Consider the following 14,801-nt stretch of genomic DNA (forward strand, 5'->3'; position numbering starts at 1 on the left):
TTTGCAGATGCAGCAGGTAATCAGGAAGGAGAAAGGAATGTTGGCCTTCATTGCGAGAGGGTTGGAGTACAAAAGCAGGGAGGTCCTGCTGCAACTGTACAGGGTATTGGTGAGGCCGCACCTGGAGTACTGTATGCCGTTTTGGTCACCTTACTTAAGGAAGGGTATACTAGCTTTGGAATGGGTACAGAGACGATTCACTAGGCTGATTCCGGAGATGAGGGGGTTACCTTATGATAGATTGAGTAGACTGGGTCTTTACTCGTTGGAGTTCAGAAGGATGAGGGGTGATCTTATAGAAACACTTAAAATAATGAAGGGGATAGACAGGATAGAGGCAGAGAGGTTGTTTCCGCTGGTCGGGGAGACTAGAACTAGGGGGCACAGCCTCAAAATACGGGGGAGCCAATTTAAAACCGAGTTGAGAAGGAATCTCTTCTCCCAGAGGGTTGTGAATCTGTGGAATTCTCTGTCCAAGGAAGCAGTTGAGGCTAGCTCATTGAATATATTCAAATCACAGATAGATAGATTTTTAACCAATAAGGGAATTAAGGGTTATGGGGAACGGGCGGGTCAGTGGAGCTGAGTCCACGGCCAGATCAGCCGTGATCTTGTTGGGACTAGCAGGCTCAAGGGCTGGATGGCCTACTCCTGTTCCTAATTCTTATGTTCTTATGTTATTATTAATGTTGGGGAAGTCCAGAACCAGGGATCACAGTCTCAGGATAAGGGGTAAGCCATTTAGGACCGAGATGAGGAGAGTGGTGAACCTGTGGAATTCTCTACCACCGAAAGTTGTTGAGGCCAATTCACTAAATGTATTCAAAAAGGAGTTAGATATAGTCCTTACGACTAAGGGGATCAAGGGGTATGGCGAGAAAGCAGGAATGGGGTACTGAAGTTGCATGTTCAGCCATGAACTCATTGAATGGTGGTGCAGGCTCGAAGGGCCGAATGGCCTACTCCTGCCCCTATTTTCTATGCTTCTAAGTGAGGTCAGCACCATTCAAACCTGCTTCTAATGGTCAAGCAGAGCATGTTGTCCAAACAATCAAGCAGAGTATGAAACGTGTAATTCAGGGTTCACTGCAGACTCGCTTGTCATGCATATTGCTTAGTTACAGGCAAGACTCCACATGCTTGCCGGGGTCTCCCCTGCTGAACTATTGATGGAGAGGTCTCAAGACCAAGCACGTGCTCGTCCATCCTAACTTGAATGATCGTATTGAAAACAGACGTCAAAATCAGCAGTGATATCATGATCGTGCTGCTGTGTCATGCGACATCTCTGTTAACGATCCTGTGTATGTGCTAAAGTATGGTCAAGGTCCCAAGTGGGTCGCCGGTACTGTTACGGCCAAGGAGGTAACAGTGTTTGTTGTCGTGCTCAAGAATGGGCAAACATGTTGATCAGATAAAGCTGCGGCACACGGATGAACTAAAACAAGTTGAGAAAGATACAATCAGTGACCAACCAACCTATATTCATTCATCAGAGGACTCTGCTGTCATCATTGAATCTGGGCTTTCAATCTCTGACACTCCCATCAGATCGGCTACCCAGCCTCCAGTCATAACTGACTCAGAACGCTCACCCAGAACTGGAGTTGAACTGAGACGATCAATTCGTGAGCAGAATGCCCGGACCGTCTTAACTTGTAAGAGATTGATACTAAGATCTTGAAAGGGGATGTTGTCATGTATGCATGCTTGGAGTTACTGCCACCAGGGGGCGCCACTGTCGGAGGTCATTGGGCTGTACGCACGTGTGCGGGCCAGGTATATAAAGGAAGCCACCATGTAATGCGGGCACTTTGGGCCCGAATAAAGTTGAGCCAGGTTTGCACCGGAGTGAGTTTACAGTATCCAGTCTATTGAGTTATTACATACATAACACCTATTCTCTGCTTTTTGTCTTGAAGCCAGCTAGCTATCCATTCTGCTACTTGTCCCCTGATTCTGCATTCTCTGACGTTGTTCATCAGTCCATTGTGGGGTACCTTTATTGGAGGCCTTTTGGAAAATTTAGATAAATTACATCTGCTGCATTACCATTGTCTACTTTCTGAAACATCTTCCCGAGTTTGATTAGTTTATTTAATATATCATTTTAAATGCACTTATCTCATTACTAATGTCATCATCCAATGTTATGTCCACCTGTTCTACCTCCCTGGTAAATACTGAAACAGAATAATTATTTAATACCTCTACCATCTCTCTATCGTTACCTGTGTTATTATCCTGTCTATCTCTTAATGGCCCTATTCCATCTCAGCCTTTTTTTTTTGAATTAATGTGCCTGTAAAATATTTTACTATTTTGTTTGTTTCTTGATTTAATTTTATAGTTCCAGCCCCAATATCCTCTTGCTCAGTATCTATACCATCTAATTTAACATGACCTCCCCATGTCTGGCAAAATCCCTTATCCGGCACAGGCCGGGTGCCAGATAAGAGGTTCAACCTGTATTATGTTATCCTTGATAGTACAGCTACGCCACCTCCCCTTTTCCCCCCCTCTATCTTTTCTAACTATATTATACCCTGCAATGTTTAATTCCCAGTCCTGATTTTTTTGTAGCCATGTCTCAGTAATCCCTATGTCTGGTTCCTTACAATGCATGATTGCCTCCAGCTCCCCTGTTTTATTATGGACACTGTTTGCATTGCTGTACAGACAATTTATCTCTCTTTAATAGGATTTCCTCTCTATGTTTAACCATATTTTTAGACTCCTGTTCTATAACTAACTCTCTCTTTCCTTGCCATCAATGTCCTCCCTTACTTTATTCATTCCTATGTTCTCTAATCCTGTTTTATTTATATTTTGGGCTGTTTGTTTCTTGTAAATCCTTTTCCCCCATCATACTAGTTTAAAGCCTTTGCCACCTCCCTATTTTACCCTTTCTGCAAGGACACGGGTTCCATCCTGGTTTAGGTGGAGCCCGTTTCATCGGTACAACTCCTTCCTGTCCCAAAACTGGTGCCAGTTGAAAAGGAACCTCTTTCCCAAGCCAGCCCTTTCACCATGTGTAAATTCTCCTGATCTGTCTGCTTTGCCAATTTTTATGTGGCTCAGGCAATATTCCAGAGATTATTACCCTCGGTCCTGCTTTTAGCTTCGAGCCTAACTCCTGATACTCTTTCAACAGGACCTCCTCCCTGTTCCTACCTATGTCATTTGTTCCAACATGGACCACAACAACTGTATTTACATCCACCCGTTCCAAGTTCCTCTCCAGCTGCCGTGACACATCCCTAATGCTGGTAGGCAACACACCCTTTGGGATTCTCATTCTTGGCTGCAGAAGACGCTATCTATCCCCCTAATTAGAGTCCCCTATCAGTACCACATTTCTGTTGTGTTCTTTGGGCTCCCCCTGCCGAAAGCCTTCTAAGCACCGGTGCATGGGTATGCATTGTGGCTGTCCTCCATGATGTCTGTCTGTCTTCTCACAGGCAGCGAGTATATCATACCTGTTGGACAGGACCAGTGTCTGCGGGACCTCCTTCTCAACCTCTCCCGCTACCCAGCTCCCTAAATAGTCACACCCTCTCTTTCCTGAACTTGTGCCTTCCTCTGGAGTGTGACTGTATTCTGGATAAAATGGTCCAGAAATTCCTCCCCCTCCCTTGTGTGTTGGAGTGTTTCCAACTCGTACTCCAGCTCAATGACTGACTCTAGCCGGAGAGTTTCGAGATGGAGACATCTCATGCAGATGTGTTTGCTTGGGGCAGTTGCACTGTCCACATACTGCAGTCCAGACACACAACCTGCTCTGCCATATCTTAGTCTAGCCTTTATTTTATTTAATTAGTTAAAGTCTTTATTCAATGACTATTTATAGTTGTATCAATTAGTATAACTAGTTAAGCTATACATGTAATACAGTATGTTATAGTTTCCCCCCTCTTGGTTTAAACCACTGTCCTTGGTTAGAGAGAAAAAAGCCTTAATACTCACCAATCAATCACCTATCTGCTGTCTTGTGAAGTCACTCCTTGTTTGTTGCTGAAGTTGTCGAAGGTACTGCCTCCTCCGGTGCAGCAGGTCCGCACTGACGTGGTCACCCGCTGCTTTTAATCTGCTGCCTCCTCTGGTGCTACCGCCCCTCAGGTGATGCAATACTCTCCACTTGCCTGGATGAGTGCAGCTCGACACCATCCAGGACAAAGCAACCCGCTTGATTGGCACCCAATCCACCACCTTAAACATTCACTCCGGCATACCGTGGCTGCAGTGTGTACCATCTACAAGATGCACTGCAGCGACTCACCGTGGCACCTCCCAAGCCCACGACTCTACCACCTAGGGGGAATGATAGCAGCAGACGCATGGGAAAACCACCACCTACAAGTTGCACACCATCCTGACTTGGAAATATATCGCCGTTCCTTCATTGTCGCTCGGTCAAAATCCTGGAACTCCCTCCCTAACAGCGCTGTGGGAGTACCTTCACAAGGACTGCAGCGGTTCAAGAAGGTAGCTCACCGCCACCACCTTGGATAATTGAGGATGAGCAATAAACGCAGGCTTTGCCAGCGACGCCCACATCCCGGAACAAATAAAAAATATGAGCTGGAATGCACTGCCTGAAAGGGTGGTGAAGCAGGTTCAATAGTAACTTTCAAAAGGGAATTTGATAAATACTTGAAGGAGAAAAAATTTGGAGGATTATGGGGAAAGGGCAGGGGAATGGAACTAATTGGATAACTCTTTCGAAGAGTTGGCACAGGTGCAATGGGCTGATTGGACAACTACTATACTGTATCATTCTATGAATAAGATTCTTGTACATTGAGGCAGTGGGGCTGCTGTTGCTTATTTGAATGAGCGAGACTTTGAGTGTGAGGTTACAGGCTGCAGAGTTTTGGATGAGTCCTAGTTTATGGAAGATGGGAGGCCAACCAGGGGAGCATTGAAATAGCCGAACAAAAGCAAGATACTTCAGATACTTACAGAAAATGCTGGAAATACTCAGCTGGTCAAGCAGCATCCGTGGAGAGAAAAAACGATTTAACGTTTCAGGTCAATGAGCTTTTGTCAGAATTGGAATAATCGAGTTTGGAGGTGATAAAGGCATTGATTTCAGTTGTATCAAAGTTGAGGAGGGGGGCCAAGATGGGCAATGTTAGAGGTGGAAGTCTTTGTGATGGAGAGTATATGGAGTCTGAGACTCTGCGTAGAGTTGAATAATACATTGAGATTACAAGCAGGATAGTTCAATCACGACACTGGTCAGGATGGAGGTGGAACTAGTGGTAAGGCTACCGATCTCTATAACCTATTCTGCGTTCTTCCAACTCTGGCCTTTCGTGCATCCCCCACTCCCCTTGCACCACCATTGGTGGCTGTGCCCTCGGCTGTCTGGGCCCGAAGCTCTGGACTTCCCTCCATAAATATCCGCCTCGCCCTCCTTTTAAGATCCTTCCTAAAACCCACATCTGACCAAATAATTGTTCACCTCACATCTCTGCTTTGGTTTAGAGTTCTTTTTTGTCTGATGTCTCTGAAATGTCTCCAGACATTTTTCTATGTTAAAGGCACTATGTAAATACAAATTGTTATTGACCTGTGAATGGACTCTGTCCTAGATTGAGTTATTGAGGGTGTCTTTAACCCAACCCCTGTAGGGGGGGGAATGGTGTTGCTGCTTCAGTTCGATGGCAGATAGCTGGACTTTCCATTGCTTAAAGTGAAGGAATCTGGTTTTGCTTTTGCTTCTAAATGACCCAATGACAGTTCCAAAAAGCAGAAAAATCTGAGCTTTTACTGTCTGGACAACCATGGTAGGATTGTTTGCCACTTTTACAAATGCAGCCAATGGTGGGCGAAATGTTGGAAATACTTAGCAGGTCAGACAGCATCTATAGAAAGAGAAACAGTTAACCTTTCAGGTCGATGACCTTTCATAGGATTTCCAGCATCCGTAGTATTTTGTTTTTGTGTTGGTGGGAGAAATGTGCTACATGCTCAACAAAAAGTTATTCGTGAAATAGAAAGGAAAAATGCAAAGGATGGAAATGAACATAAAGTTGGTCAGCATATCTAAGAATGTATAAATAGAGGTGATGTGTCATTGTAGAATCTCATGCTCAACAATTATACAGCATTTTCACCTCATGCAGCATTTCAGGTGAACACCAGAATTCTGTTGAGGTAAATTTGCACTTGATACAGAAGAGAACAAAAGAGATTTCAAACCTGACTACATACATTGTATCGTTCAACAGAAATTCCACAGGCTACCTACTCTATGGGCCCAAGTTTCCACATGAAAAAAAACAGGCGCCCCTCCGAGCTGGGCGCCCGTTTTTCGCGCCTAAAATAAAAAATCGCAATTCTGGAGCGCTTTGCAGCTCCTTGTCTGCCTGGTGTGGTGCCCAGGGGGGGGCGGAGCCTACACTCATGCCGATTTTGTAAGTGGAAGGGGGCGGGCACTATTTAAATTAGTTTTTTTCCTGCCGGCAACGCTGCGCGTGCGCGTTGGAGCGTTCGCGCACGTGCAGTGTGAAAAAATCATTGGCACTTGGCCATTTTTGTAGTTCTTTGTAGCTGTTTAATTTTTGAACACTTTAATAAAAGCACATTGCCATCAGCACTGAGGCTTCTTGCAACCTTCTCACTGTCTCCTCTCCCCCTCCCCCGCCCCCCGCCCCGGGAACGAACGGCTGTTTCCTTCCCCCCCCCTCCCCTCCCGCTCAGCGGCAACGAACGGCTGTCTCCTCCTCCTCCTCCTCCTCCTCCTCCTCCTCCTCCTCCTCCTCCTCCTCCTCCTCCTCCTCCACCTCCACCTCCACCTCCACCTCCACCTCCACCTCCTCCTCCACCTCCACCTCCACCTCCACCACGAACGGCTGCAGAATTCTCACACAGGTAGGAAGATGGTTTATTTAATCTTTTCTTTGCTTATAAATGTTTATTCAGGTTGGATTTATTTGTATAATATTTGTAGAAGTATAAATAAGGATTTATTGTAGAATTTAATGACTTCCCTTCCCCTCCCACCTCGTTCTGGACGCCTAATTTGTAACCTGCGCCTGATTTTTTTTAATGTGTAGAACAGGTTTTTTCAGTTCTACAAAAATCTTCACTTTAGTTTGGAGTATGTTTTCACTGTGGAAACTTTCAAATCAGGTGTCAGTGGCCGGACACGCCACCTTTTGAAGAAAACATTCTGTTCCAAAGGTGAACTGTTCTACCTGACTAGAACTGCAGAAAAAAAAATGTGGAGAATTGCGATTTCTAAGATAGTCCGTTCTCCACCAGTTGCTCCAAAAAATCAGGTGGAAACTTGGGCCCTTAATTGTGAGTTTGAACAGGATTTAGCTACAATCCTCTTCAAATTTGTGGAAACTGTTTTATCGATGTAATGAAACTTAATTTTCACCATCAACTATCCAGGATATGCTCTGCAACCTGCACTGATGCTTCTGCAGAAATAACGAGCCACGAGTGGAAGCCTGGGGGTGAATGAGAGGGTGGAGAGTGAGTGCATGAGGAATAAACACCAGGATGCTCAATACAGTAAGGAGCAGGTTCATCTGAGGTTGTGCTATTGGAGATGTCGTCCGGAGAGGCATGATTTTCCTATTTTTGTTTTTCTTGAGCTGCCTGTGAATATTGATGCCTGGAAGTGTTGATGGTGACTGTCAATACAAGTTGTTGTCGTGATTGAAACGAGCTATTTCAGCAGCCGGGATGGCCTTTTCCTATCCAGTCTCTGTCTCTGATTCAACAGATTTTGGTTGGGTGCCGAGGCTTCTACAAATTTGATTGTTGTAGAACACAAGTGAGGGAGACAGAAAATGGAAGACCGTTAGAAAAATAGAAGGATGATGATGTGGAAATGGAGAGAGAATTGAGTAAAATGTTCAGAATAACATCATGTGTTACCACTTAAAGGAGCTATTTCTTGCTAATTATCTACAATAAACTATATAAGAAATAGGAGTAGAACATGCTCCACCATTCAATAAGGTCATGTCTGATCTGACCTTGGCAACAACTCCACTTCCCTACCTGCTTCCTATACCCCTTGACACTTATTGTTCAAAAATCTGTGTATCCACCTTAAATATATTCAATGACCCAGCCTCCACTGCTCTGAGGTAGAGAATCCCAAAGATTCATGACCCTCAGAAGAAATTCCTCCTCATTTCCATTTTAAATGGGCGACTCCTTTTTCTGAAACTATGCCCCCTAGTTCTACGTTCCCCCACGAGGGGAAACATCCTCTCTGCATCTACCCTGTCAAGCCCCCTCAGAATTTTGTACATTTCAGTAAGATCACCTCTCATTCTTCTGAACTCCAATGAGTTTAGGCCCAAACTGCACAACCTTTCTTCATAAGACAACTCCTTCAACTCTGGATTCAACCTCGTGAATCTTCTCTGAACTGCATCCAATGCAAGTACAGGTGCAACATCTGGAATCCTCGGAACCAAATCCGTTCTGGTTTTGTTTTTTTTTTCCGGATTTCAGACAAGAAAATCAATTATTTGAAATCCGGAATCCTCGATCGAATCTGTGCCGGGTTTTGAGCGGTGAGGTCCGAAATCCGGTACGGATTTGGTCGAGCATTCCGATTTCAGACTTGATTTTCTTGTATGAAATCCGGAATCCTCGACCGAATCTGTGCCGTATTTTGGGGTTTACCTCCAAGTCTGGTTTTAGTACAATAATTCCGGACGACTGCATGAGCTATGTGCAAAATGTCTGGTTTTCGGACAATTCCGGATTTGTAACCTTGCACCTGTATATCCCTCCTTTAAATAAGGAGACCTAAACTGTACGCAGTACTCCAGGTGTGGTCTCACCAAAGTCCTGTACAGTTCCCTACTTTTATACTTCATCCCACTTGCATTAAAGGCCAACATTCTATTTGCCTTCCTAATTACTTGCTGAATCTGCATGCTAACTTTTGTGTTTCATGTTCAAGGGCCCCCAGATCCCCCTCTACTGCAGCATTTTATAATCTCTCCCCAATTAAATAATTTGCTTTTTTATTTTTCGTACCAAAATGGATAACCTCACATTTTCCCATATCATACTCCATCTGCCAAATTTTTGCCCACTCACTTAGCCTGTCTGTATTCCCATTGCAGATTTTTTGTGTCCTCACAATTTGCTTTCCCACCTATCTTTGTAGAGTCAGCAAACTTGGCTACATTACACTTTGTCCCTTCATCTAAGTCATTAATATAGATTGAGATCGCAGCACCAATCCCTGTGGCACCCCACTAGTCACTGTTTGCCAACCGGAAAATGACCCATTTATCCCGACTCTGTTTTCTGTTACTTAGCCAATCCACTATCCATGCTTATATTGCTCCCAACCCCGTGAGCTTTTTTCTTGCGCAGTAACCTTTTTATGTGGCACCTTATCAAATGCCTTCTGGAAATCCAAATACACCACATTGTAAGGGGTGGTTTGCAGGGGGTCAGCTTTCCCTTCTGACTTTGTGAGCGGTTCCGAATCGCTCCCACACCCTTGGTTCTAGACACTGGAATTATGAAGGGACTGTGACCGACATGGACAGACAATCAGTTTCAAGGTAGGAAGCAGGTATGGCTTTATTGTGTCTAAAAAGAAGTAAAAGGCACACCTTTAATAACACACACACAATATTAATACCAATACACACCGAGGGGTACAGCACATTGAATAAAATGTAAAATTACAGCCTGTGGGGGAAAGAATACAGCTTAAACTCTAAATGGGGTAAAGAGGAGAATGCAGATACATTTACACAAGTTATTCCAGCCCCCACCCCCCTCCCAATTCCCCTAACTAACTAAGTTATAGCTCTGGGGTTTCAGGGGCCATGCTCACCAATCCCCTTTTGACAGTTCCAACTCCGGGGTTTGCCTTCGTTGTCCACGTTCTGTAGTCTGTACCCCTTGGTAGCGTAGGATCAGCTTGTACAGTGGAAATTCTTCGGTTTTGTCGGGTTGGTTCCAGTTGACTGGTCGCGATGGCCCGCAACTTTCTGATAGTCGTTTTGACAGCCTATTTGCTGTCGTGGTGTTGTCCTCTGGGTTTTAGCGATTCCTTTCGCTGATGTTACGGGGTCCCACTTTTTGAGGCTGGTGTAAAACTTATGCAACGAGACTGCTAACTTAACAGTGTCTCTAAAAGCACACCTAACTGCCAGAACAGGCCTTCAATTATACTAAAACAGGCTTCCTTATCTTTGTGCCAAATCAGTTCTTGGGCTTTGTTTAAACTGTTCTGTCCATTGATTTTCAAATGTCTCCTTTGTCAGTGTTTTTGGTGGGCTAGTCAGCAGTAACTCGATTAGGGTGCGATAATGTGCTATCATTGGTTTTGCATTGTTTTAGGATTGTCCAGTTTCCTGACCATCTAGTTGGGCCCATGATTTCCATTGTGCTTGATTAGGTAATTTGATTATCTTAGGGGGTGAATTGGTGTTGCATAGTTTCCCCCCCCCCCCCAGACAGTCTGGAATCCTTAATACCCAATTTGCTTCAGAGGTTAGCCCCACCTCCTGTATTTGGTAACACTTTTTTGCAGCCAAAATGTTGTAGAATCTTAAAATTGATATGTTTCTTCCCATAGATGTTTAGGGGATCTCAGGCTTCTGTAATTTAGGTCCATTTTGAATTCCCTTTCTGGGGGGGGTCTCCATGAATTTATCCCCTGTAGGCTTTGTCTGCCCCTTTAAACTCATTTTTTAAAAGTCCAGAAAGGGGTTCTTCTCCTCTGCAGGGGAAAGGTACCAGGAATCTTTGTGAAATATTGGTAAATTCTGCAACACCCACTGGTTCCCCCTATCCACCTTGCTTGTTACATCCTCAAAGAACTCCAGCAAATTTGTCAAAAATAATTTCCCTTTCATAAAACCATGCTGACTCTGCTTGACTGTATGATTTTCTGCAACTACTTCCTGATAAGATGAACTCTTGCATTTTCCCAATGACAGATGTTATGCTAACTGGTCTATAGTTTCCTGCTTTCTGCCTCCCTCATTTCTTAAATAGGGGTGTTACATTTGTGGTTTTACAATCCGCTGGGACCTCTAGAATACAGGGAATTATACTAAAATGTTTTCAAGTAGTTAATAATGCAGATCAAGTCTCCTTCACTATCTTTTTTTTAAAAAAAAACATTAACATTTGTGTGCTCGACCAGGGAGAATGCTTTACAAGGAGGATCTGCTGCTGAAGCCCTGCGGATTCATTGGAAAGCAGACAACCGAATGATTTCCCAGATTGCTGGGGCCAAGTCATTCAGCTTTGGTAAGTTCCTGAGATGTTTTGGTTGCAGGTCCCTTTTTAATAAGTTTAATGAGTAGCAGTTGCTCCCTCATTTTTTTGACTGTGACCCTTATTCATCGGTGAGCCTAAACATTGAGTCAGCAGTGTAGAGGCCAACTGTTGCTGTTGGCAGGTTTTTCAGGGCGAGTATTAGTCAACAGCGTTTGTCTCAATTATCTGTGGCTCTGTTCTGGGAATGAGAATAACAGCACACCTTGGGGAAATTGGCTGATACAGGCACTGAGACTGCATTCTCACCAAAGGCTACCATCCAGGACACTTGCTTACAGCACCACCTCTAGATCCCTGCCTAGTTGATGTAAGGATCAGGCCTACTATTAAGTTCCGACTGAGATGATGCCCATTGAATGGAACTGCTGTGGTGCCATTTAGAGAGTGATATAGTCCAAAAAGTAGTTATATCTCTGGTTTAGAATTCCTAGTTGATGGACTTCGCTCAACACATGCTACAGAGAAGCAAATTTACTTAATGGCTAGTTCACTTTCTTCTGTACTGAACTGGTGTTTTGTTATAGACCGTGTATTCCACGCTGAAGAGACATCACAAATGGTTTACCATGAAGTTGCACACTCTCTTGTGCTCTCTATTACCCAAGGCTATAACGGTGAGTACACTTCAGTTTCTAATCTTAAATCTATGGTTGAATAAAGCTGACATTGCTTGGCTTTTTTCTCTCGTTTCATGTTTATATAACTGGCAATCTTTTAAGACTAGTTTTAAACTAGAGATATGGACCGTTTCATTTGATCCAAGGTTCTGCATAATATACCTTGATGTGGTCTTTTCAGGGGATGTTATTATGTTAAAATCATTTACATACATCTACCAGGCAAATGTATGGTCTATTAGAAAGTTCTCTGGACAGTGGGACTGTTGAAATATTTCCAGTTTAAATGTTGAATTACTTCAATAAAATTGTGCTTGAAGCAAAAACCAAGATGAAGACCCCTTGCAATGGAAGGAAATAACTGCTGTTGAGCATTAGACAGAATAAAACCTCCTTGGTATGATATCAGTGTAATCTTCAGTTACTGTAATGTGCATCTGTCCACCATTACAATCTAACGTTCCCAGGTTTCATCTTGGATAAGGGGTTTTCCACTTGGTAAGTCCTTAAGTGGGATAAGCTAGTAGTATTTTCACTGAGGTTGCAGTAGGGCAAAACTCAAAACAGCAAGCTGCCATGCAGAGGGTGGTTTTAATGTTCAGCATTGATAAATTTAACTTTTTTTAAACAGGCACCATATTTGCGTATGGACAGACCTCTTCTGGAAAGACTTACACAATGATGGGAAATGCAAACGCTCCTGGTCTTATTCCTCTGGCAATCCGCAATTTATTCAAAGCTATCAATGATGTAAGTAGCACTTCAGTGTTTTTGAACGCTATACTTCATCTCGGTCTGCTTGAACATTGTAACTGGGAATTAGTGTTTGTATTTTGGAAGTGTGGCAATAATTTGCAGAATGGAGAAAGCTTGGCCTCTTTTTGGCTGGTGATTACACTCCTTTCCTGCATTGTCACCATATCCACCATTCTCCAGAAATACATTCAGTTGTCTCTTGAACCCATTTATATTCTTTCTTTCAGTGCTGTTCCCTGGCAGGGTTGCCATACACTTGTGAAATAGATTTGCCTCTACTCCCTTTTTACTTCTAATTCCCAAATGTTAGAAGTAATCATCTTGTTTCTCAACTGTTTTGAGTGTGAGCCACTTTATCAATCCCCATTTATTGCATCACCTAGAATCAGTGCTCCTGCATCTGTGAAAGTATCCAGTAAATGTAAGGTTATCAACAAAGCTCGTACATCAATAAATTAAAGCAAGTTTTTAAAAACTTCGTTCTGGGATGTGTGTGTCACTGGCAAGGCCAGCATTTATTGCCCATCGCTAATTATCCTTGAGTTCTTCTGTGTAGGTCATTGATTATATTCTTCAAAATATTAAGGGATCAACAATGTGGATACAAGCAGATTATGTAATTTACACTAACTGCAGAACCAGTGTACTTCAGTATAACATTCCCAAGCTTCAGCTGAGAATGAAACTTTCTCTTTGATAGGTAGTAAATATGTGATGGTGCTTGTCAAAAGTAGGTAACGGAAATATGAACTCCACTTTAAAAAAAAATCTATCTGTAAATTGGTTACCATATTCTATATAATAGTGACTGCAATTCAAAAGGTAACTTGAATAGAAACAGATAATGCTGGAAATGTCCAGCAGGTCCGTAAACATCTGTGGAAAGGACAGGCAAATTGATGTTTGAGCTGTAATCCTCCAAACAAATGAAAGATAATTAATTGGCTGTGGAGCTCTTTGGAATGTCTTGAGAGGCTTGGCAGTAAGTAGCTTTATAAATGCTAGTTTGCTTGTTCTCCTCTTGTTTGTTACTTTGGTTCTCGTGTAATTGAGGGACCAGATGTTTCTTTTTCTGCTGAGCTGTTGTCTTTTTTTTTTCCCCAGATGTCAGACAACAGAGAATTTCTGATGCGGGTTTCTTACATGGAAATTTACAATGAGTCTGTATCAGATTTACTTGCTGGTCCAAAAGGAAGACCTCTGGAAGTTAGAGAAGATATGGAAGTAAGTGCATCTAAATGTACTTTTAAACGGTGTCTGTATATTCACTGACCTTCACATTCTTTTGTTTAATATAGGTAAACCCATCCTTCTGGAGGTCTTGTAAACTATCTAGCATCAATTTGCTAATCTTGTATTTAATTTTTTTTGCTTGTTATTGCTGATTGCATCCTCAAGTACTGCAGTTTATATGCTCGGGGCTTTGAGTATGCTGGTTACCCAACCACTTACGAGTAAAATTCCTCCGTCTAATTTGATACTGATAAGTGAAATGTTTTCTTCTGTAACGGGTTTAAGCATTTTACTATCCTGAAATTGATAAACCGTATCCTGAAAAGAAATACTTAAATCTTTAAAAAAAATATATATTTTTAAACACTTATTTTCCAGAGAACTATTTATGTTGCTGATCTGACTGAAGAGCTGGTTGTAACCTATGATGACGTAATGAAGTGGGTCATGAAAGGAGAAAGTAAGATTAAAGCCCTGATTACTCTGTTGCAGTGTTAAATTTCGATGGTGTGGTCTGCCTGGTTTAGGTTGTACTTTCATCTGAGTTGGAAAGTTGTGCATTCAAACCTCACCAAGAAGTGAGCACATGATTCTGGTTGACACGACTCCCACAGTATTGAAGGAGTGCTGCAATGCTGTCCTTTGGGTGAAATGTTAAACTGAGATCATGTCTGTCCATTCAGATGAACAAAAGAGAACCCATTGTCCTATTCAAAAAAAAAAAGAGCACAATTTTTTTTCGTGTCATGTTCCTTCCATGAACCAATTCCACCAAAGGGCAGGTTAACTGTTTGTTTAATTTACTTTTGGTGCCTTGCTATGTGCAAATTAGCTGATGTTTGTCAATATGGGAGCACGTGGTCCAGACTGAGTGATAGTTGCACCGACCAATGGGTGAAT

At 42.8% G+C, this 14,801-nt stretch overlaps 1 protein-coding gene across 1 annotated transcript in view; it reads left to right on the forward strand.

Moving 5' to 3' along the window:
• Nucleotides 1-14,801, forward strand: part of cenpe (centromere protein E) — a 210,191-nt gene that overhangs the window by 23,945 nt on the left and 171,445 nt on the right. The window contains exons 2-6 of the mRNA XM_070880180.1: nt 11,159-11,265; nt 11,820-11,909; nt 12,544-12,662; nt 13,773-13,892; nt 14,280-14,361. Coding sequence (XP_070736281.1) covers nt 11,159-11,265; nt 11,820-11,909; nt 12,544-12,662; nt 13,773-13,892; nt 14,280-14,361 — 518 coding nt within the window. The remainder of the gene's footprint in view (nt 1-11,158; nt 11,266-11,819; nt 11,910-12,543; nt 12,663-13,772; nt 13,893-14,279; nt 14,362-14,801) is intronic.

This window comes from Pristiophorus japonicus, chromosome 1 (assembly GCF_044704955.1).
Source record: "Pristiophorus japonicus isolate sPriJap1 chromosome 1, sPriJap1.hap1, whole genome shotgun sequence".
Taxonomy (NCBI): Eukaryota; Metazoa; Chordata; class Chondrichthyes; family Pristiophoridae; genus Pristiophorus; species Pristiophorus japonicus.